This window comes from Tauraco erythrolophus, chromosome 24 (assembly GCF_009769465.1).
Source record: "Tauraco erythrolophus isolate bTauEry1 chromosome 24, bTauEry1.pri, whole genome shotgun sequence".
NCBI classification, from domain to species: Eukaryota; Metazoa; Chordata; class Aves; order Musophagiformes; family Musophagidae; genus Tauraco; species Tauraco erythrolophus.
In genome coordinates, this window is record NC_141488.1 from 714255 (window position 1) to 739597 (window position 25343).

At 41.2% G+C, this 25343-nt stretch overlaps 1 protein-coding gene across 5 annotated transcripts in view; it reads right to left on the minus strand.

The window, feature by feature from the left end:
- Positions 1-8981: 8981 nt before the first annotated feature.
- The window catches only part of HNRNPR (heterogeneous nuclear ribonucleoprotein R), a 29469-nt gene continuing 13107 nt past the window's right edge, over positions 8982-25343 (minus strand). For all 5 annotated transcript variants that reach the window (XM_086625861.1, XM_086625862.1, XM_086625860.1 and 2 more), the window contains 6 exons: positions 21989-22165; positions 19237-19372; positions 17935-18140; positions 17092-17241; positions 11710-11831; positions 8982-11523 (listed from right to left, as the gene is read on the minus strand). In XM_086625861.1, coding sequence (XP_086481987.1) covers positions 10911-11523; positions 11710-11831; positions 17092-17241; positions 17935-18140; positions 19237-19372; positions 21989-22165 — 1404 coding nt within the window. In that variant the 3' untranslated portion in view covers positions 8982-10910. The remainder of the gene's footprint in view (positions 11524-11709; positions 11832-17091; positions 17242-17934; positions 18141-19236; positions 19373-21988; positions 22166-25343) is intronic.

Below are 25343 nucleotides of genomic sequence, written 5' to 3' on the forward strand. Positions count from 1 at the left end.
TGCTGAAGACACCTATGTGACATGAGAGAAAAGGCTAAAAACTGGACAAGTCAGTCAAGTAACAAAAAAAAGGAAGAGAAAAAAAAGCACATTTATTTGCTATGGACCGCCATTACAGAAATTACACCGGAGGAAACGTGTTATGAAATATTTAATGTTTGCAAAGAACATTAAAAAAAATGTAGGTTTTAATGCTTTGCTGACATGAGGAATAAAGTGTTTATTTGCATAAAACGGGCAAATCAGATGCAAAATTAACTAGTAAGTGCATGTCTACATTCCTGTGCAACATGTACCATCTAAAAACGCTGACATAATTAGTAACTCAAGATCTCACACTTCACGTAGATAAAGTAACAATATCAAAGAAAAGAATCCTGCAGTATTTTGATCTTTACGTACCAGATCAAAAGCTCATTTGAAAAACAGCAAGGTCCATTCAAAAAACCCTCACACCTTGCAAGTGAACTTGGCATCTGGAGCTTGCTGGCTATACAGATCCAAGGTACTGCAGGAAACACTTTTGTCTTTCTCTCTCTGCAAAGACAGACAAGCAGAGGAAATATTCAATCCAAGAAGGGAGGGTAGCAAGAGCTGCAAGCAGCAAGTACACTTCACTTTAACAAGGGGTAACAGCACTGATGGTAGAAATCTGCCTTGAACCTGAATGAGAAGTAGCTGAGAACTTCTCCTACAATGCGAGTTCACTGCGAAACGCTGTCAAGAACTTCCTCTTCAACCGGAGGTTTACTTTTTCCTCTGACCTATGTGTTCAGCTCTGCAACACTGCTACAAACTCTACAGACTGCTTTCTTAGAACTGTTATATGTTGTCACCCTCTAAAGGTACAGTGATTCAAAAAATAAAAGCTACAGAAATCTGACACAAAAATGTATGGCATAAAAACTGACTAGCAATTGATTAGTAGGATTTTTGTAGTAAACTCCTAACTAATATCTGAAAGAAAATGAGTGGGGCAGAAAAAAAAACAAGTATTTGACAGAAATGCTTATGATTAAGAGTTTTCTTTAAAGTTGTGTTCAGCAAAAGTTTTATGTTGAATCCAGAACTGTTGGAAAACAGACGGTGAATAAAGGTGGCTGCTTTCTGGGGTAAGCATGATAGTGCTCACTTCTTTGAGTTTACTGCTCCACTACCTGAAGTATGATAGTACTTACATTACCTAAGGACCCTGTTATGATGTATACTATTCCAGTTTTTGACCCTCTTGAACATGGCTCGTAATCCATGATAGCTAGCTATGCCAGCTAGCTATCATCTTCCTGGCTTCATTTTTAGCACTGAGATCTTTGGATTCCCAGCAATAGAGTTCTATAAACACAACTTTGATCTTCCTCAAACAGCCTGAAGTACACTTCAGATGTGGTAACAGAAGCCCCACTGCAGCACAAACAGATTTATCAACTACCAGAAAAACGGAGAGGCTTAGAAAAATAGAAAGCAGAAACAATTTATAGTCTTTTAAGTCTTCCTGGAAAGGGATACAGCAACCTTTGCATACAAGAGTCCACAAACTTGATGTCCAACTAGAGTCACCCTTGCCAATAACTAACTTTTATCAGAAAAATGATCAGCTGCATGCACACTCTAGAACTGCTGCATTAGTGGAGTGTCCCATAAACCTGGCCAGCTCTCACCTACCTGCAGAGCCACTGCTGCAAATCACAGTGCCCTTCACGGGTACGGGACGTACAGACACGCCCCGTACAAGTGTGATGTGGGCATGGCCACGTTGGCCTTCCGTGTTTGGTGGTTTGGGTTTTTGTTGGGTTTTCTTGGTTGTTTGGTTTTGATTTTTCTTATGAAGACATGCAAGCACTAAATGTGGATTTAACGAACTGGGAAAATAATCCACTGACTGTTCCGGGGCTGAGGCCATCAAGTCCCATGTAAGAAATGGGCTCAACTTCACAAGCTGTTTCAACTGAGATATGGTGGTTCTAACTTTTTGTACACCGCTACATTCTGAAACAGCCCTGAAGAAGAGTTAGACTAGAAGCAGCCTTTCACATACTACCCAGCACTGGTAAAACTGAGGGCCTGATTCTTCCCAACAGTCTACCTTCTCCTCTCTCTCACCTCACGTAAGTCCTCCGAGATATCTTTTTATATGTTGCAAGAATCTCAGCCCACCCAGTCCTCTTTTCTGAAGGCACCAAAATTCCCCGATCATATGATGGGAAAAAATAGATTTGTGCGCAGAAACTGTACGAATTAACTAAACTACATTATATTCCTTTAGTTTTTAATGCCGATACTTAAAATAATGCTTATTTGGAAGAGAAAAAGCCTTTTGCCTCACCCACATAGATTTTTTTTGTAACAAAATACTTTTAAAGACACCATTGTTACAGCTCTGCCAACAAATCTGAGCAGCTGGTTACCCAGTGCTTTAAGGAAATAATTTCTATAGGCAAGAATAGAAATTATTTAAGTGGTTCTGAAACCACAGCTAAATCATTTGCTTCTTGCCTATCTGGAGATCCCTCCAGCCAGTTTAACCTAACTCTTCCAGGTAGCTCCTTGGTATCAAAACCATCTATACACCCCAGCACACCAAGCCACTGCTCTCTTACTCCAACACTTTCAAAAGTATTCCTGATGGAAGCTCAGACGCTTTTCAGAAGTTGACAGACAAGAACTAACCCTATCTTCTTGATGACGCACGTAGAACATAACCAGCAGCCAGAGAACAGCCTAACTTGTCTGTGTGCAAGATGCTGAGCACGCAGCTTTGATCTCCTCAACACAGCACCTACAAGAAAGCGGAAAGATAAGTCGCAAGCAAGTACAGCAGGATACAAATTCGGAGTACTCTAGTTCAGTGCAATTCACCCCAGCCATGGTACTAGCCAGAACACATCCACTCCTTTAAAGAAATGGGAGCTGAAGTTTGCTGTGCACTAACACCCGACTGTAGCCAAAGGCTCTCTGTTCTGTCAAAAAACCCCACAAGAGACTCCTTACATTTCCAAAGGAAAAACTAATCTTGTTGAGGAATCACATGCAAAAGTTAATCCATATGTTTATCTATGGATTAGTGTATTACAAAGATTTTAAAGCCTCTCCTGTACAAAGGCCCTACTAACATGGAGCACTTAATTTAGCTGAGCTTTTGCAGGACGTGTGTGTGCAACTGCACAGAAGGCTTCGCAGCTGGTTCACAGACATTTCACAAGATTGTTCTTATTTGATGCACAATACCTAGAACCTGCCTAAAGACATCCACAGGATGAGTTTGTTCTGCATTTAACAATGCAATTTTATTTAACAGAGTAATTTATTCCTTCGCACTAAAACCCGTGCCTTAAGTGCATCCCAGGCTTCAGAGTGCCTGAGTTTCCACTTGAAGCAAGCTCGCAGAAGAGCCCTGCAACAAAGATCCATAAGAAGTATCAGATCAGAGCAAGCCCTTGAATATGAACTTCAGAAGAAGAAAAGGCAGACAAGAGGAAATCTGTCCTTCTAAATAAAAGCAGGACCCCTCATGGCTGCTAATAATGGGCTTAGACTTCCTCAGCTATGTGGTTTTTCTACCTCTCCTCTTTCCAGTATCTTCAAGAGAAAAAATAAGCAGAACCTATTTGCTCCTACTCCTCCAGCTGGAAACAACCTTAATACCTGAGTGCACAGTAACAGCTAGAAAACCAGCAGAAACAAAGAAAATAGGCAACATGAGGAAGATTGGAATGCATATTTCATACCCTAAGAACAGCTACTACTGCTGGTTGTTCAAGGGGAAAATAAAGTGATAAATAAAATATTAACTAACAGGCTTGACCTGCTGCCTCAGAACAGGAAGAAACATTTATGTTCGGCTCTAGGTTGTCAAGCTGCCCACCAAGAGCTTACGAGGTTGTCTTCAGCTGCTCGTAGCCTCTTCCCGCTGCTCAAAGAGGAATGCTCCGTGCTGAATATCTGACCTCAGCCAGAATCTCTGGGAAAATCGTATTAACTGAGGTGTTCTGGATGTTCAGATCAGTAAGCATTTCAACATAACTGCCATTTAAATTCTTGCAGATCAGAGCATACTGGCTCCAGTATTTGCGTATTTACAGCACAAAAGTCACTCAGTAAAGATGTGCATGAAAATAAAGCTCATTGGAATGGTTCTTCCAAGCTGCTACAATCTCATGGATGCACAATACTGCAAGTGGGAGGAATTCCTCTCCTGTGATCTCAGCGTTCCTACTGCCAGCACTGAGCAGAACAAAACAGAGGAAAGAGCTCACTCAAAACAATGGGGAGCAAAACCTGTAACTGCAATTGATTTTGACTGAAAACGCACAAGGATGAGTTCAAGGTCTCTGGTCTTGATAAAACAGACACAAAACTTAAAACAAGGTGCTCTTATCCGTTTTGATTTTGTTCTACAAGTACCACCAGCAAAAAGTTACACTGCTTCTCTACCTCGCTGGTTCAATGTCTTGAATTTTAAAACCTGATTACTTAGGGCTCAACACGGCACCTTAGAACATGCTTCAAAGAACTCTTTCAGAAAGCAGTCTGCATCTAGGGGCTGGTGAAAAAGTGACATAAGCAGCATCAAATTACTGCTGGTGCAACGTGTATGCAGCTCTCCTGAGTACATGCATTATGATACTATCTTCAATTACGCACTCGAACTATTTTTTCACAGGACTTTTAGCCCATGCAGCGTTTCACTCCCCCCTTTTCTGTAGACGTTAAAGCAGCAAAGCAGAGAATTTAAGAAGAGACCATTCATTGCTACGAAAGCTGAAAGCTCTCCAGAATCACAAAATTAATGTTTACACCACATCCCCTCTTCAATTCAAGTTGGGTATGCATTTTCTGCAGGCTGAATTTGAAACGCCCGAAGGTACATCAGAATAACGCCATGTAAACAGGTACTGATGCAACAGACACTCATTCCTTGAAATTAAAATGGAAATACAAACCCCTTAGCACAGAGGCTGCTGTGAAGATTGTAAAAAAGAGAGAGAAGTAATTGGGTTTCCTACACTTGCACAAGTTCTGCAGAAGGTTCGACAGGAAAATTAATGAGCAACACCACATATGTTGACTGGTGTTAAGGAAGGAAAAGTGAAGCTATACTTGAAGCAAGGAGGGCAGAACTCAACTTCGGTCTGCTCCTCATTCTTTCTTCTTTTTTTTGCATTTAATGCAGTTAGGTAGATTCTAATCACATAAATACATTTTGAAGTCGTTTTAAATTCATAAGCCTCACTGATAGTAGACTGATGTTTCTGTTTTATGAAAGGAGCATGACCCATTGTGTATTCCTACAGTTACCTCCGTATTCCACATGCACAAAAGCCAATCCACTCAGTTTTTTTTTCCTGTACCAATCTTGCCATCTGCTCCATTTCCAAGAGACAGGCCACCCGAGTACCTTCAAGAGCCCTGCTACACTCTTAGTAACTCCATGTGACTATGCAGATTGCTGAATCCAGAGTTCAGAGATCCTCTTATTTCTGTTTAAGATCTTTCAAGTGAAACAGCACTGATGACTTTGTGTGATCAAAACTGTTTTCAAATCAAGGTATGACAAGCAAAGTTTATCTGGAATTAAACATACTTTGTATCTGAAAAATCCTTACAAAATACCTCTACTCACCAGTTACACTTCTTCTGCAGTTGGTGTCAGAACTGGCCTGCTATTCAGTTCCACGATACAGAATGACTGCAACGGGAATGCTCCTACAGACTAGTAAGCTCTGTCCGACTTCTCTGCTCCTTTCAAAGTACTCTATGAACGTACAATCGGGAAAAGAAAGGCCTGCACACTTTCGGCTGAGGAAACGTGCAAGATGAGCAGGTGCCATGAAGGATTCAACATGTCCAAGTATTTCAAGTTTGATTTGCAAATCTGTTCTTCAGCTGTTGTTGTTTGTCTAGAATCAACATATCACGGCCTCCACAAAAAAAGATGATTACCAATATCCAGTGGTTTTACAACGGGATCAACTACAACCGTTCCTTGGTTTAACGGCAATTCTCTCTCAATTAACGTCTTCTAAGCATTATCATGTCCAATAGATAAATGATCCAAACTCATGATATGCCAGTTTTGTTGTTATTTTCAAGATAAATTTTTATTATTTTACAGAGATCTACTTGGACACATTTCTTAACAACGTTCTTAGACTCTGAAGAAGTGTGCTGTAAGTTCTTTGTTTTTTCATGGTGGGGTGTGGGGGGAACCAAAAAACCCATACCTGGATTTAATTACAGAGGAAAAATTTAAGTGTTCAAAATCTTTTAATGCTTCCAGCATCCTTAAAATAGCATCCAGTTTTCTTTTGAAGTGCAAGTCATCTTTCTTTTCAAATTGATTTCAGTTGTAAGATCCATGCTCCTCTTGGACATGGACTAATTTAAATTTAACCTTTACCTTCAATGCTTGGAATCTCTCCATGGTAATGCCAGATTTTCAACAATATTCCAGTGATCAGGTCTGTGGAGCTCATCTCCTCCCTCCTCCCACCCCAGCCCTTTAATCTTACTGAAGGAAATGAGAAAGAAAGTTGTCTTACCGATAACTCCAAGGTTAATGTCCCTTGCGAACCCCACCTAGCAAGTCGACATCATGACATGTCAGGTCAGCCTCAACCACGCTTCCCTGATAGTCAGGTAAAAGGAAGGAGTTAAAATACAAAACTGACACTTGCAGATTTCTGGACATCAGAAATGTGATGCAATATATTCTGAACTGTCTTTCAGAGCTTCTGGTAACCTCCAAGTTGTTAAAACATTTCTTCAGAGGGATTCTCCTGCTCTAAAATTTCAAAAGTTCCTGATCAATACCCAAATACTGCAGATCCACCTTGACCATTTTGTTTGAATGAGAACAAAAGCTTAAGATTTCCCTTTAACATGAATGATTTTTTCCCCCCCTACTCTACACATTTTATTAACTATTACACGCTCAACTCAGCCGCTCTGGGTTTCAAAAGACATTTTAAGCCAATAGACTACAATGGCTTCATTTGAATTCTAAGTTAACAGAAGCTCTAACTTTCTTTTTTCTTTAGGAAAGACAGGAAACACAACCTGGTACACTCTTTCTATAAGGCTCTGATCTGCTTAAGTAGAATGACAGGGTTCAATCCGACAAACCTGCATTGGACAAGCAATCCTTAATCACAAAAGCACTCCAAGTCATGCCTGATCAAAGATTATTCATGACAGTTTAGCAGGACAGGGTCCTTGCTGTTCTACGTACAGGGCACCATCATTGCTGGGTAATAATTAAGTCTTGCTGAAAATCCATTGGGGTCTACAGGTCTAGGTACCAAGTATGTTTTACTAAGAGGTTACTAAGAGGTTCAAGACTTTTTGCTCAATACTTCACGGGTTTTTTTGCTAGCCTTATAGTAAGAGTGTGTTCTGTATTTTTTTCCTGTGTAGTTCAAAATACAGAAATGGGCTTCATGTCCAAAAGCAAAGGGGACAACAAGCGGTCAGGTTTTTATACAGAGTCAAAATCATGCGGTGATCTACTTAAGAGTTTATTTTGAAAAGGTTTAAGCAATGCAGTTGTCATTCTTCCTAGTAATTAGGCTACAAAAGCCGAGTCCTGATAAACAATTGCTACCAAAAAATCGAACCTTTAATGCTTTTAAAAAATGCAGACTATGTTTAATTAATTAATAAAATTAAAAGCTGAGTTTAGTAAACTGATTTTGTTATTAATAATAATGTGAAAGTAAGTCTATAATAACATAACAGTTGTAAAAATCTTTTGCTCAGGTTTTGGAATTGCTAGGAATCTGGCAACCTACTTCTTATTTTTTAAGTCAAACACCTTATCAATACAGACATTTAAGCAACTGCTATAAATGAGTGATCAAATGACTATTAAAATCCCATTTCATGGCTCCTCCTCCAACGCCAGCAGGACACTCACAACAGTTTAATATTAGTTTGCAAGTTGAAATTCATTTTCACCATATTCTATAAGAGGATTTTTGCTAACTTATACTGAAGAAACAATCAAAACAGATGCACAAGATTAAATTTAAATTTATTTTTTGTTTTGACTATATATCAAAACTGTGCTGAGAAGATAGTGCACAATTTTTCCCTTGAATATCTGTCATCAGGCATGATAGATTTTTCCACTGTGCTAGAGTATCTGTTATTTTTATTGAAAATAACTTTTTCAATAATTTTGTAAGTTCTTCAAGTGCAGTATACACCATTACTTTAGTAAGTTGTAGTACACATTATCTTTAAGGATTCAGTAAAGCACTGCTGCAAATTTAAATAGTGAATTTGAGTATCCGTAAAGTATGTAAATCAAAGAACTTGTGTATCTTGTGATTATAAATGTTTACTGGTTTTAATTTTCAGTTATAAAAATGTATAGCTTCTCATATTCAATAAAAATACTAGGATAAATGGTGATTTGGGCAGAAATAAATACAAGATGCAGCTTTACAACTCTTGAGGAAGAAAATGTTAACATTTCTGTTCCTTAGTTGTTTTGCATACATTATAATTGAGGTGTTTCACTGAGCCCCCACACCCCCCACAAGCATGCACTAGCACTTCACCTCTCCTGGGCTAACACTGGAAACATGCATAAGGGAACTCTATCTTTCTTCCAGGATGAAGAGTACTTTAAGTTTGATTTCAATTAAGCTCTCTTGTACCAGATCCCCTTTACAGTGATTACTGAAAAGCAAAATACTTATTGGGACTACAGGGTTCTGCTCAACACCACAAAAGCTATATAATTACTATAAAGTCATACAGATAAGGACAGCAAACCCTTGAATTAGAACAAAATTACAAGCCAGATCCTTAATACAAGCAAAAGCCTGAAATGTATACCCAGGCGATACCCCTCTGACTTCACTGCTCAATAAGGAACAGAGAGGACAGGATTTGGCCCCGTTAACTTTATGAAGTTTTTTTTTTTTAAAAAAAAACCCAAACAAAACACAAACACTGAAAAAAAACTCAACAGAAAGTCCTTTTCCCTTTTGTTAACACATTAAATACTGATTTTGAAAAGCAGTTTAAATTATTTATGACCAATTCTATCACTTTGAAAGAGCCAGACACAGGGACAACCCCATTTTTGAGAACCAGATACACATCCTCACTTGAATTCAGGTCAAAACTCAAACCATGCAATGATACACCAGACCCACAACAGTAACGTGTGGGAAGGCTCATCCTTCTGTTTACATTCTGACATAACACACTTGAGACACCAGGCAGGAATAGAAGACAAAGGGAGGAGTATGACCACTGAAGTTTAACTTCCTCAATAGTCTGTGTTTAGAATGCTGTAAATCAAGTCTGAGCAATGTATTTGATTTGGATATTTAGGTCCGGCAATAGTTTTCTTTAGAGAAAGTTTAAATCCGTTTGTTTCTCTCTTTTCTTGAGAAGCAAATGTTCTTCATTGGGGTACAGAATGGCTCAGATGCAACAGAAGAGCAATGTCATGACTTGACAGTTAAAATTGACATCTGGGAATGTCCAGGACAAGGGTCAAAGCAGCAACAATACCCCAATAATGTAGCTATAGTAATGCCCCAGAAGATACTACGTATGTTTTTTAAACAGCCTTTATTACAAGGCATGAGAATTCTAAGGCAAATTGTTCATCATGGCAGAACATCAAATTAAAACGTCAAGACAGAAATAAGCAGAATATGGAGAGTATGTTTGTGTTACCTACAGCAAGAAGTTGGTTTACTGTGCCACAGCACCCGATTTATAATTCTCGTCTCTAGTCAAATATTATCTTAAATTAGACTCTGATGCTTGAGATCAAAACCATTTCCCTACGTGTCTGTATGCTGAATAATACGATACGGCTGGATTCTAGCAGAATGGCCTCTAGAGACTCCACAGTACATGAGAAAAAGGAACAAAATTAACACCATTGTAGGCTCTGCTTCCTTCTCCACATTACATTAGAAGATTGCATTTAATTTGAATTTCCATAAATGTTTGGATACATTTCAACACTTTTTAAAAGAAAAAAAGTTTCAAAATTAGATGCTGGTTAAGTTATTGAACAGCAATTAAACAAAGAGTGCCCTCTGGGCTATCTGTAATTTCTCCTAGTTTTCAGTCTGATGTCCACAGTGCTACATGTTGGAAAGCACAAGAAATTTTGCATGAATTTGATCACTCACATAGGCAGTTATACTTTGAAAACAATGTTTTTCGCAAGAATTACCAATGAAATAATGTTTTAGGACACAATTGAATTTGAAATAGGTAATGTTTTGAATAGATTTTTGAGTTTTATTGAAATCTTACATGAACAAGAAATTGGAAATACAATCACATCAAGGAACAAATTGCCACGGCTTTGACGTTTTAAGCCAAACAAATTTTGTAGGGCAGATTTTCAAAAAGGTGTGAAGTTATAACAATTTAAAAACACAGTTAACCTACTTCTAGGAATGCAAAACATACAATCATGTTATTTTCAATACAAGAAAACTTAATTTGTTGTAATTTCTTAAAACTACTAAGACAAAGCACTAGCTTTTACTTTTATGTACAGCATACTCCTATGTAGTCTATCCGAAATCCAAAAAAAAAAGGAAACTGTCCAAAACCAGAGGTTCTGCAAAATCATGATTGAACAGTGTGCCATTCCTGCTTTTAAACTGCTAAAATGAAGCCTAAAATGATAAAAGCATTGAAACCCCATACGGAGTTCAGGAATTCTGCAAGCCCAGTAATGTCCAAGTGCGTTTATGAAAAAAGAAAACTAAGAGACTCGAGTATATACACAATAGTGATTCTTCAGCCCAATACAAGTGGCAGCCAATTGCTACTGAAGGATGAAACATTAAGCCAATTTTGTTTTGAAGGATGTAGAGCTATAGCCAATTCTATGTTTCCAATATTCTCAATCCCTCCTCACTTGTCTACTTCCACTGTTGCCCATAAGTATCCTGATAAAATTCCTGGTTGTCATTATTGTAACCATAGTTACCGGCATAGTCACCACCTTGCTGGAGCGGCTGTTGAGCGATGGGTTGGGAGCCCCAGTTCTGCTGGTTGTTGGTCTGACGGCGCTTGGAGTCAGGTTGGCTGTACCCATCTGCCTTTCTCTTGCCTCCTACGTTGCCCCCACGGTTGCCCCGGGCTCCACGAGCACCGCGTCCTCTCTGCTGCTGTGCAGGACCCCCTCTCCCACCCCTGGCTCCTCTTGGTGGTCCCATAGGTGCCCCCCTCTGTGAATAGCCAGCTCTACCTCTTGGTGGTGGTGCTCCCCGCCCCCTAGGTGGTGGAGGGGCACCTCTCCCACCCCTTCCTCCTCCTCCTCTTCCTCTTATAGCATAGCCATCATCATAGCCGTAATAGGGGTCTTCATAGCCACCACGGTAGTCATGATAGTCATAACCATAATAATCATCATAATAATCTTCATAGCCATAGTAATCTGGGGGATAGCCATATCCACCTCTCCCTCCACGGCCTCTGCCTCTAATAGGAGGTGGCATGCGAGGTGGAGGGTAGTAATAATAGTCTTCGTACCTATTAAGAAAAAGAAACACGCAATTATTTATCTCCAAAAGTCTCCCCAAATAAAGCACAAATTTCCCCTTGTTGATTAACAATGCACAACATGGAGAAAAGTCATTCGAGTTCTTCTCAACTGGCTCATGTTTTACAGCAGAACATCATTCTGCAGATTACAGTAGTGGAAGAGCGAGCACTCACGCAGTACTTCTGGAGGCCTGTCTGGCAGCCTGACGTTCTTTCCTTTTCTTATCCGGTGGCTTTGCTAACACTATTTCAATTTCTTCCCCTTCTATCTCTTTCCCATTCATTTCATTCATAGCCTGTACAAAAAAAATAGAAGAGAAACAGCTACAAATTTGTTTCAGTTCAAAAGGAAACTAAAACTTGCTGAAAGAAAGCAGAAGGTTGGGCTGCTCTGGGCTGAACTATGCCATGTGCTTTATTTCTCTGCTACTTAAACAGAATGTTACATACTATTCTTTCAAGTTCCACTTTATTCACCTGTTACAGCAATGCAGCATTTAAAAATACTCTTTATATCATAAGGTAAAAGAATGGGATTAAAATATATTGAGCATTATTTTCAAGAAATCAGACATAATACCATCACTTTTTATAGAATCATAGAATGGCTAGGGCTGGAAGGGACCTTCAAAGGTCATCTAGTCCAACCCCCCTGCAAGGAACAGGGATATCTCCAACTAGATCAGGTTGCTCAGGGCCTCGTCCAACCTGGCCTTGAACGTCTCCAGGGATGGAGCATCCACCACCTCTCTGGGCAACCTGTTCCAGTGTTCTACAACTCTCATGGTAAAAAATTTTTTCCCTAATATCCAACCTGAATCTACCTCCCTCTATTTTAAAACCATTACCCCTTGTCCTATCACAACAGGCCCTCCTGAACAGCCTCTCCCCATCTTTCCTGTAGGCCCCCTTGAGGTACTGGAAGACCGCTATAAGGTCACCCCGGAGCCTCCTCTTCTCCAGGCTGAACAGCCCCAACTCTTTCAGCCTGTCCTCATAGGAAAGGTGCTCCAGCCCTCTTATCATCTTCGTGGCCCTCCTCTGGACCCTCTCCAACTGGTCCGTGTCCTTCTTATGTTGGGGACTCCAGAACTGGACGCAATACTCCAAGTGAGGTCTCACAAGGGCAGAGTAGAGGGGGAGAATCACCTCCCTCGACCTGCTGGCCACGCTCCTCTTGATGCAGCCCAGGACGCGGTTGGCCTTCTGGGCCGCAAGAGCACATTGCCGGCTCATATTGAGCTTCTCGTCCACCAGTACTCCCAAGTCCCTCTCCTCAGGGCTGCTCTCGATCCATTCTCCGCCCAGTTTGTATTTGTGCCTGGCATTGCCACGACCCAGATGTAGGACCTTGCACTTGGCCTGGTTGAACTTCATGAGGTTGGTACGGGCCCACCTCTCCAGCCTGTCAAGGTCCCTCTGGATGGCATCCCTCCCTTCCAGCGTGTCGACGGCACCACACAGCTTGGTGTCGTCGGCGAACTTGCTGAGGGTGCACTCCATGCCACTGTCCACGTCACCGACAAAGATGTTGAAGAGGGCCGGGCCCAACACGGAGCCCTGAGGGACCCCACTCGTGACCGGTCTCCACTTGGACATCGAGCCGTTGACCACTACTCTCTGAGTGCGGCCATTGAGCCAATTCCTTATCCACCGAGTGGTCCATCCATCAAACCCATGCCTCTCTAGTTTAGAGAGAAGAATGTCGTGCAGGACAGTGTCAAAAGCTTTGCACAAGTCCAGGTAGATGATATCCGTTGGTCGACCCTTGTCCACCGATGCTGTCACCCCATTATAAAAGGCCACCAAGTCGGTCAGGCACAATCTGCCTTTGGTGAAGCCATGTTGGCTGTCACCCACCACCTCCTTGCTCTCCATGTGCCTTAGCAGATTCTCCTGGGAACCGTGCTCCATGACCTTGCCAGGCACAGAGGTGAGGCTGACCGGCCTGTAGTTGCCCGGGTCCTCCTTGTTCCCCTTTTTAAAAATGGGGGTTATGTTCCCTCTCTTCCAGTCATCGGGGACCTCGCCAGACCGCCACGACTTCTCAAATACAATGGCCAGTGGCTTGGCAACTTCATCCGCCAGTTCCTTCAGGACCCACGGATGGATCTCATCAGGTCCCATGGACTTGTGCACCTTCAAGTTCCTCAGATGTTCCCGAACCTGCTCTTCAAGTACAGTGGGTGGTGGTTCATCCTCACAGTCCCTGCTAGTTCTTTCCACAGCTTGGGCAGTAAGACAAGAGGCTTTATCAGTGAAAACTGAGGCAAAAAAGTCATTGAGTACCTCAGCCTTCTCTATGTCCCGGGTAACCAGAGCACCAGTATCCTTCCAGAGGGGGCCTACATTCTCCTTGGACTTCCTTTTGTCCCCTACATACCTATAGAAGCATTTCTTATTGCTTTTTATATCCCTTGCCAAATTCAATTCCTTCAGGGCTTTAGCCTTCCTCACCTGATCCCTGGTCACTCGTACAGCTTCTCTGTATTCCTCCCAGGCTATCTGTCTCCGCTTCCACCCTCTATAGGCTAACCTCTTCATTTTCAGTTGGTCATTTTCAGTTATGTTCCCATATCCTCTAGAAAAGTTTCAGAAATGCATTGACTCAAGTTCTCCCTACTTAAACTGACACAAACACGCACTGTACTTGTAAACCAAGTAGAGTTCATGCACACACGAGTATTTTTATATCTGGGCTTCCTAACTAGTTAAATGTGCTACACAAGTGCCTCTGAGGAAATCAAGTATTTCTGAGGACACATACTTAAAGGGAAAAAAAAAAAATTACTGAAACTTGGTGATTTCATCAAGGGAGGCAAGAATCCTCCAGAAAAGTAATGTGCAATTTGTAATTATCAAATGCACACACAAACAGTACTTAATACACATACACAAAGCACAATTAGGATTACACCCCCCAATTCTTCACCCGGAGCTATATGCTTTGCATTTAACATTTCTGAGTATTAATATCTGCATTAACAGAAGACTTTACATGTCTGTACAGCTACATGTCTCATTAGAGATCATGGCGATTTATTTCAGAAAGTATGAAAATAATTAGACACTGGAATCAAAGAGCCAATTCCACGCATTCCATGCACTAATGTAATAGTAATGCTTTCATTTTTATAACACACCCATACACAAAAATATCTCAAAAAGTTCATAAACCAATTCAGTGGCCATAAATCAATCCCATGGGCAGATGTGGTAGCATTCCAGCTTCCTGCAGAGAAGCCGAGCATTAGGAATGCTCTGCTACGCTGCATTTGATCTGCCTTCTCACCTGCTACCAGTTTTCAGCTGCCCAAATCTAACAGCGTTTAGCAGTAAGGCTACTGGGAGGGACTGGACAGTGTGTGAAGACATACTGCAATGAAGTGTGTCAGGAGGTGTTGCTGACTTACCCTCTGTCCACGATCTCTCACCCTCTTTTGAACACAGTCTAAATCTATCCAAGCTGACTGCAACCTCATGAAACCTGAGTGATATTCACCCTAAAGCCAAACTGAAGAGTACACTAAGTCCTGTTTTGGGGAGTAAGAAAATTGTAAGCGAGTATTAATTATTAATAAGAATTATTAATAAGGTAAAGGGCCTTTGAACTTTTTATGCAGCCATATAAAATATACTTGCTCAAGACTTCCAGGTGCAAAATACCTCCTCTCCTCCTCCTTCCCCTCATAAACTACGGATTTAAAAAACAGATGAAGTAATTTCTGTAGAATTCAATCCCCTGAAGTACAAACAGCAGAGATTAATGACCTTCTCAACTGCTTTTAGATACAAAGGAAGACACCTTTGAAGCTTGCAATGGCCTCCACTGTTTAAGAAGTCACATAGAAGAAACCTTCTAGTGAGCATGTAGAGTCAAAACCAGATAATGCATCAAGGGAGTTGCTAGTGCCATTCTTCTCCCCCTTGATGAGGCATTTTAATTACCTTGCAACTTCTATTCAATACTTTTGTCACTCCAAAGCTACACACAGCCTTTAAACAGGGGTCTCAGAGACAACTGATACCTTCTGTCAGTGTTTCCTCAGAAAAATTGTCTAGGTTGATCATTTGTTTTGGTTTTTGGGGTTTTTTTTCCTCTTCTCTAGACTCTCCTGCATTGGTCTATATCTCTTTTCCAGTCTACTTGTTAACTTGGTACAGTTTTGTCTTTTGCAAGTGTTATGGTTTGAAGTGGGGGGGGAGGTCCGGGTGGCAGAAGCTGCCCATCACACCGGACTCCCATCCCCCTCGGGGCTTGAGCCAATCGGCGCCTCTGCGAATTGCCCTATTGACGTCGGACAAAGGAACCGGAAAGGTGTGTGCCGGTGCCCAGGGGCGAGGAGAAGGGAGGGGGGCACGGCCCCCGCTCCCGGCTCCCGGCCGGGCCGGCGGCCTGGGCCGGGCCGGGCCCGCTCCGCTCCGTCGAGGATGGCGGCGGCGGAGCCGCTTGGGGAACTCGGGGAGAGCCCCGCTGCCGGGGCGCCCACCGGGCCGAGTTCACCCAGACAGGACTGAAATCTAAGAGAAACGGCCACACACATAAGAGGTCAGTGAAGATGGAACGGAACAACGTGTGCTGCGGCTGAGTCCCCCTTGCCAGCAGCGACCCCTTTCTAACAGTCCTCGGTGGAGCAAGCAGAGACCCACTCGAAGCCCGTGGATGATCCACGTCGGGAAGAGATGCCTGAGACTATTGTGAATCATGGGCACAGGTAGAGACACTTTTACGCATTTTACGCATTCAGAGTCTGTACGGAGACGCATGACGACCCACGCTGGAGCACATTTAAAGTTTGTTGATGACCCACGCCAGAGCGAGTGGCTACAGCTCCTTAAAAGCCCAGGACTGGTAAAGCCCGCACTTGGGCAAATCCGATGGGGTAAGGATTTGCCCCCCAGCGGGCAGGATTCACGCTTTCGCCGTGAGTAGGGGATCCACTGGAGCAAGGGACAATGGTGTAAGGACTCCTTTTCCTTTAAGAGAAGCGGCAGTAACAACTTGGAATGAACTGACCTGCACCCCCCCATTCCCTGCCCCCTGCGCCGCTGGGGGGAGGAGGTAGAGCTGGGAAGAAGAGGCAAAGGTGGGGGGGAGTGCTGTTGTTTTTAAGACCTGGCCTTGTTTTCTCGTTATTCTCTTAAGTAACCGTTTTTGTGTGCTTTTCTCTTTCTAGGTAGCTGTTAATAAATAGTTTTGCATTAAGAAAAAGCCTCTTTTGCCCGGGACTGTGGTTGGTGGGTGCTCCTCTGTTCCTGTCTCGATCCTCAGCTCTTTTATTACATTTTTTCTCTCCTCTCCATTTTACTGGACTGGGAGAGCTGCGTGGGTTTGGTTGACGGACTCAGCCTAACCCACGACAGCAAGTTTCACATCCTCCTAGCTACTGAAATCATAGGAATAAAAGTGTTAGTGTTAAAATTCTCAGAATGGGAACTCTAATAAACGGGCTCTACAAATTGTCTTATCTAATTACTGCAAATAAATTTCTTAAAACTATTTGTACAAAACAAACTGCTCACATCAATTTAGCCAGGAAAGAATAATCAACCTACCTTCACTGCCGCACCTCTGTCCTCAAAATGAACAAAAGCATAATCCTTCAACTTCTTTACTCTTTCCAGCTTTCCAAATTCAGAAAAGGATTTCTCAAGAATTTCTTCTGTCACAGTAGTGGCCAAGTTTCTTACAAATAAAACTTTCACCTGGTGAAAAAGTGAGAATGAAAGCTTTAATCTTTAGAAGTCAAATCTCAAAGGAAACTAGTAAGATATTATTCCCTTCTCTGCATTGAGAAATTTTTTGAGGGACCATATAAATTCTGTACCTGTTTAAAAAAAAAAAGCCTTTTAGTTGCCTGTATGAAGTTTCTACAACTTCTCTCCTTCCACAGTTCAAGCTTCCATGACCAGAAGAATATCCTACTTTGATTTTCTGCTTCTGGGACACTACAAATCCCAGTAAAATTTCAGTAATAGATCTCAAGAGGAGCAAAGAGTTATCCCAAAACACAGGGATACAGAACACGTCCCTTCCTATGCTGAACTTCACCTTCATGTCACTCTGGAAAATGGTTTTACAAAACACTCACCTAGTACTCGTTATCATCAGCAGCAGACAATGAACAGGCCAAAGTGCAAATCCAGCAGGATAACCCTGTACGCCACTAGTTCAGCTGTGAACAGTCAGTCACAACAGCACATTTCTAACACGTTAAACAGGTAACTAATTTTGCAGTGCTCAGACCACACCACCTCGCACGGCTCACTACAGAAGTGCTCTCTAACTGCTTTTCGTGCCTCAAAACTAGCGTTGCTCGGCTGGAACACGTCTTTGTCACTATGGCATAAAGAAATTCCTCCCCAAGCACAAGAGCATCCACTTCAGTTTCTACTTACCTTTGCCATGACTTCCGGATCAGGTTCCTCTACTGGATCGGCCCATTCCACTGTCACAACATTTCCCCAGACTTTTACTTTCCCACTCATGAGGCGGCGGCGAGCTTGTGCTGCTGACTTGTGATCCTCATATTCCAAGAAGCAAAATCCTCGATTCTTCTTTTTATCATCAGGTTGATGATATAAGATTACATCCACCAAACCCTCTGAAAAACAGGTCTTTGCCATTAAGCTTCAAAAGGAAGAAAAAATCTAGAGTCTACTCTAAAATGCCTTTACTTGTTTTTTCTAATACACAGCCTTTGAATTTAACACCTGACTGGGGGAGTGAGCACAAGAACAGCAGAACAAATAACAGATATCCATCCGATTTATCCAGAAACGAGTCATCTAGCAGGTGAAATTCTCCAGAAAAAAGCTTACCTTACAATTAGGATCTGCAAAACATCAACCTGAACAGTCTGTACAGTGTAAGTTTGCTATATTTTGTTTTAGCGTTTTTACATTTTTGAAAAGCAGTCAGCACTAATATGCAGCATCTTTCCACCTCCTTCCATATCTCTCCACAAAGAGGAGAGGTAACTAAATGAATATTCACCTTCTGTTTTCACCACCTCCCTGAAGTACTTATAAATAGCAATCCTAAAAAAGAAGTAGTAGATTAAAACTCTCCTACAGGAACAAGAGTAGGCGATCAAGACTTCAATCTCTTATTTAAAGCAGGAGCGTCCTTCCAGTGATGAGCTGATGACTCTTCTTCCTACTTGCTGCATATACTGGGGAAGAACACTGAAGAACTGGGACAGAAATTAATCTCTCATTAACTATTTCTACGATAACATTCTCTCTAAACTGATTTAGTGTTCCCTCCTTCCCATCATTCCTCAACATCACATCTGTTTGAGGCTCCCGAAAAACTCAGCAGCTGTAAAAGCAGGATCTGCTGTAGATGCAGTTACAAACACGGAGCCCTCAACAAGAAGCTAGAACAGGTAACAGAACTACGACCTTTGCTTTTTCTTTCTGAGTTCTTTTGTGCTGTTTCCACTTCCAATTGTAAACCTACAACATCACTCATTTAACAATCAGTAAAACAGAAAAAACAGTAAAACTAGTCCCTTTACGCTCCACTAAAAAAATCTATTCAATAGATAAAATTTCTACCAGAAACAAACTTGGAATCCAATGTGGAAACAATTTAAATGATAGCTGAACGCATCTGTCAAATAACTAAACCTACAAAATAGGGAGACTGAATGGTATTTTGGGATCAGTGTGGCAAACTCATTAAGAAGGTCTTACCTGTGACTTTACTGAACTCTTCTAATATGTTTTCCTTAGTCTTGTTCTTTGGAATCGACCCAACAAATAACCTGTTGTTTGCCACGGAGATACACACTCCAAGGTGCTTTCCAGGACGAATTTCATAGTTGTCACACTGAGAAAATAAAAAGTCACTTGTTTGCCTTATCCACAATAATACAGCTAAAGAGATCCTCAAAATCATCAAATCAGCTATTTCCTTCATGACCTACTATTTTTATACATAGCACATGCAATTCGCGTTGCAAGAGAATTACTACGACTGCAGTATTTAGGTCAGCAGTCACTTGGAAGAACATTGCCGAGCTGAGGTTTTCCATAGCAACTTTGGAAGTTCTGCTGAACGGAAAGCTACAAAGAAACTGAACAAGGAACAACACGAACCAGAGATAAATTGCATAAATTAATTCATTTCACCTACTGTTTATCTCAGACTGGAAATACCTTTCTAGACAACTGGTGACTGCTTCCTGCACTGGGACTCCATGTCAGTCCCAGCCGCTGTTATCAACATGCAAATACTCAGTGTTACAGATACTGCGAGTTCCTCCACTTCACTTCTGACAGCTTTCAAGCACTGAACTTACTGGCTGGGAGAGACTCAAAAGTCTGAATCCCCACCCCCACAGCAGGCATTTTGAACCTTGTAAAGTGAAAAATTTATGGAGGCCTAGTACGAAGTTTCAAAACTTACTATTAAAAAAGAAGTTAACCCACTGCTTCATGCTGGGACACACAGTTGGATTACTCTGAACACCAGAACTTCTGATAGGTCTTTAAAGGTACAAGAGTACAGCCTTTAAAATATATATCTATGTGCATATGAACTCAAGATAGACACCATCTTTGCTTCAGGTAGGATTTTCAAACATGACCTAAGAGGATGGCTGTTGGATCACCAGCCAGTTCTCATCCAATTCTTTAAAAGCAAGTTTTCAGCCATTTTCACCCTAGCTGAGACGTAGCCGTACAGACGACAGAGCAGTACCTTCAGCCACCTTCTTGACACTCAAGAAGGACTAAAACAATGTTAAGGCACCACAGGCTATCAAATAAGATCATTTTAAGGCAGACAAAAACATTTCGGAGTTTTGCTTCACATACAACAGTAATTCATAACACAATAAAACTTTGTGTTCCAGTGCCATGAACGAAATCTGAATCTGCTTTTCAAATTACATCTTAAGTTCCAAAGCCATTTTACCTACACCCAATCCCATTCCCACTGGTACCTGCAAACACAAGCAGAAGGCCTATCTGGTGTAAAGAAACCAAGGCTCCAAAATTTCAAGTTTATTTTCTCAAAGAACCTCATTCTGCTATCAAGGTTTAATTAGCTCCAAAATTAACATGTGTCTGCCCCATTTTCCTTTCTCCAGTAATCTGTGGAAAATATTTCATCCAAGTACAAGCCTGGCCTCATTACTGGATTATGGTAGGGTGCACAAGGTAGGGGTAAAGGAATCCAGATATAGGACTTGAGGAATATATTCATGTAAATTCACTTATTCGGTGCAATATCCAGGGTATGGGGCCAGTCTTCCATCAGTGGCAAATCACTTGCTACATCTCCTGTCACTTCAGCATCTTCCCTTTCATCTCCCACAATCAGTAAAAATTTAAATTAACAATTCTGGGCACCTTTAACTTGGTAAAAAAAAGAAAAAAGTTTCAAAACAATTTTTCCTTCATAAGTGACAGTAACTCATATTCACTTAAACACTGAAACCCAGGAGCACTGAATTGCAAACATATTTTGTGCATCTCCTTCAGGAAAACATCACAGTAGGTTCTAGAAAGGAAAAACAGCCTGAGCAGGGACACGCAATCCCCAGTCCTGGAAGAGCCCAATACAATAACTGCAGCTATTTCTAAATACATGGAAGTATTTGAGGAAACAAACACTGCAACATTTAAAAGGCAATGACTCCTCTGAAGCCTCACAATGCAACAGAATCACTTCCTAAGCTTCTCCAGGTTTCTGTGTTGGTTTTTGCCCTCAGCTTAACTAAACGTTTAGGTTTTCCCCCACTACTTCATATGGGATCAGCTGGATTCTGCTAAAGCAAACGAGATCAAGCATCTCCTCTGTTTTGCTTGAAAGTACCAGCAGTATTTCACAGCTATATCCAAACCCTTTGGAGATACACATTGACCTGCCTAATCCTGCTTTGTCCTCTCTGGCAGAGGCAGGGCCAAACGAACTAGGGCCCCCATCAGACTGCTGCCTCTCCTTCTAAGTCCCCAGGGACTGCTGGGTCCTTTGTCCAGCTGTCTAGATGCAGGCCAGTCAGCTTTCCACGTAGCAAGCAGAGTGCATCGCTGCCACTGGAAAGAACTAAGGGCCACTGGGAACCTTAATATGCACCAAGTCAGAGACCTCCACAGCAGCAAAGCAAAGCTGCTCTACTTAGCTCCTCGTACTAGGAAGGGTGATAAAACAAACACAGTGAAGCTTAAAGAATATCTTTTCCAGTTGTAACCAAGTAAGCTTTTACTATAATCACCCGCTACTCTCGCAGACTGCAGCAAGCTATAGCAGACCACGATAACAAAAGTAGAAAATTATTTGCGTATACACTAAATCAAATCAGGAGGCGATTTTTAGGAAAGTAAAATTTTGAGTCTGTCAATGGATGCCTTAATGAAACACTTCAAAGACTTCACTAAGAGATTACCAACATGCATGCTGTTTACATTATCCTTCCCAGTCTGAATACAGGTTACTTACCAGTTTAACTGCTTCCTGTGCTGCATCTTTACTACAAAAGGTAATGAAAGCGTAACCTCTGTTCTGACCAGAAAGAGGATCCATCATGAGGCGCAGATCCCAAATCGGACCAGCTTTCTCAAAGAGTGGTACCAATTCATCTTCATACAAGTCTCGGGGAATCTTACCAACAAAAACCTAAAAGGAAGAGGACACAAACAAAGCTTTTTTGGAAATCCAAACTTACTTTTAATACTTGAAAGCTCCTGGGAAAGGAAGTACATTGCAGCATAAACCATTACAGCAGAAACACTGTGGAAATGCACAAGACTGGAACTCCAACTTGCTCCAAGACAGTGAAAACTGTCAACTGAGCTTTCCACAAACTGTAACTGGTTTTAAGTCTGTCAAATGCAAAAAGTCCACATTAAATCATTTGTTTCAGATGCCACCATTTTCAGCAGAAATTGAAGGTGACACAGCAGGACAGGAGACTTGAGAAAAAAAAAATTAATACAAAACAAAGTCTACTCTTACAGCTATTTATCAAAGATTCACCATCCTGAAAGTTTCTGTTTCCTCCTTTCTTCCCGGTCTCTTCAACTCACTCTACAAACTTTAGACCCAACAATTCCACAAGACTACCACTACCGTTCAGCTCAGGTAATACACTCTAGGAGTTAGTAACAAGAAATAGAATTAAGGATTTAATTTGAATACATTCATGTTTGACCTACTTCCATCCACTCCAGAAGGACTAGAGAACTCTGAGTAATTCACATCTAAGTGAACTTGCTCTGAGCCTGCAAACTTGGTAAGTTTATGAACTAGAAGAGCAATAATAGACGTGACAAACACCAGGGGAACATCTTGCAAGGGTCACAAGAAACACCTGCAATAACTCTTTGTTAAAGTATATCGATAAGCTTGCTGAAATACCAAAGAATGTAAGTATCTGGTGTCTTGTTTTTCAGTTCCCCAACAAGAGTACTTTGGAAATCGGCGTTATTAGCGGAAACAATGTAAGAGACCTTATCTGGGCAGGATGCAACTGCATCACTTCTGGGCCTCTGTTGGAATCACTGACCATCAGACATACTTTTCCCAGTTTTGCTTCCTGAAAGACCTGTACAAAGCATACCATTTTACTTTTTCCTTTTTACTGTTTTAGAAGATTAATTATGAAAAGTCTTAACTAGGAAAAAATCCAGTTTCATGAAGAACTTTACAGAGCATTCTTGAGGGGTACAATTCACTTCTGCGCTCTAGACAATGCATCCTTCAGTTATTTCAACACCTGAGCCTCTTTGCTGTCCCTGCAACTAAGAAGTGTTGTCACTGCAGTGCCAAGAGCTTCTGCAAACCCTCCCTCCTTTCAATAGCACTTCACGTGCTTTGCAGTCAATCTTCCCCAAATGTCAGATTCAAGTGGTAATTAACATAGGCAGCGTGACTGCTTCACCTCATCCAAATCTACAGTCTTCATTGAAAAAAAATATGGAAGTGGAAAAAAATTCTGGTACAGTGCACAAACCTTTAAAAACCTCCACAGTTCTTCCGGTACAAAAGCGACATTCCATTTGTGTACTAAATCCAGCACAAGCTTTGTCGAATCCAGCTCCTGCTGGGTTTATTACAGCATTGCTTCTTAAGCTAGTTATTACCCATCTGCTTTTTCCCATTCTATTTGTTATGGACAACCGCAGTTTAAACTGCCCCAACATCTCCCATAACATGACACTCTCCAGACTGCAAGTTGGCCTCACAACACTTCCCTTGACTTTTTGTGACAAACTCTCACCGTGCACCCACAGGAGCACGTGCAATACCAGCTGACCATTCACAGAGCTAAAAGTAATTTTTCATTTTTGATCACATTCAAAGGTGATGTTTATCATATACTTATCCAATAAATTTCAGCTCTGAAAAGGACAGGCAGCAATTCCTCCATGTTACACAGTCTAAACTGTTACGCAGACATCTAAGCTTGCACAACATCTTAGCGCGTTATGGGTAAATAATCTATTTACAGAATTTTCAAGTTTTTATTTCACATCACAGGAAAACACTGACACAGAAGTCTCCCAAAATGTTAGGAGTAGAACTTACTTTATCCAGAGACCCTTCAATAAAACGGAAACCAATCAGTACAGACTGAAGTCAATTACTTTCTTCATGTTAGCTGCACCGTGTGAATTTTGAAAAGTGCCTTCCCCCTGTCCCTGTTACAGTGGAGTAAAGGGCTGGTATTTTACAGCTACCAATGAAGCCTCCTGTTCTTCCAATCATATCTTAACTGGTATGATATTCATTTACACCAAAAGGTGAAGGATGAAAGTCAAGTACCACATCAGCCATCCCCTTAATTTTTGGTGTAACATTAGTCTGGACATGCCATATGCATGTCAGATTTTTTTTTTTGTTGTCCTCTAAAGAAAAAAAAAAACAAACCCACAACCCAACATAATATATAATAATAAATACGAAAAATAATGAAACTTCAGTTTTCCTGAATCTAGCAATTAAAAGCTCCTCCGTCAGTAGACTGAAGATCAGGAATGCAAAACAGGTATTTTAACCTGCCCAGCAAACACAGCTCAACCTCATTAGATATTACCCAAAACCACAGACATGATGCTGAATTTGGAATCCAGCATTATCAAACTGAAACACTGAATGCCTGTTTGCATGAAAGCTTCATCATCCCTGAGGACTAGCGGACTTCCAACTAAAATTCCTTTTGTTCCTTATACACTTAAACTCCCTTGCAGTGACTGATTTAATAAAATATTTATAACATTTTCTTTCCTTGTCTTGTCTGCACTCAATTTCAAAAGTTACTGAAATTGCTCTGTAGATGTTACTACTGTCTGTGTCCTCCAATGCTGCTGAACAACTGGTTTATTTTAAACCACTGTAAGACAACTTAAAGTAGTTTTGTGTAAAAAAAAAAAAGGAATTTAAGAATACAAAAAAATTCCTTTTTCAGTGCTGCTTACATATACACTTTAGCAAAATGATTAGCTACAATTAGCATGGAGCAAGCACACGTAAGCGGAGCTTGGTAAGATACACAAATCATCAGTTACTATCTTCCAGCTGAAGGACCAATTCCAATTATTTCCCCCTGCCAAGGAATTTATTTTTCTTCATGGAATACAAACATTCCCTTTAGAAACCATTCTTACTGTGATGCCTCTAAGCATCTTCTTGACAGCATGCACAAAAGCTTCAGCACCTCAAAGGATGCAAAAATAAACCTATAAACATAAAGACATTCAAGAAGTTGACCGTTTTCTTAAATCTATTCTGGTGGTTTATGGAAGAATCTCCAGAAGAACTGCTGTATCAAAGACTAGTCACGACAGTGCCATTG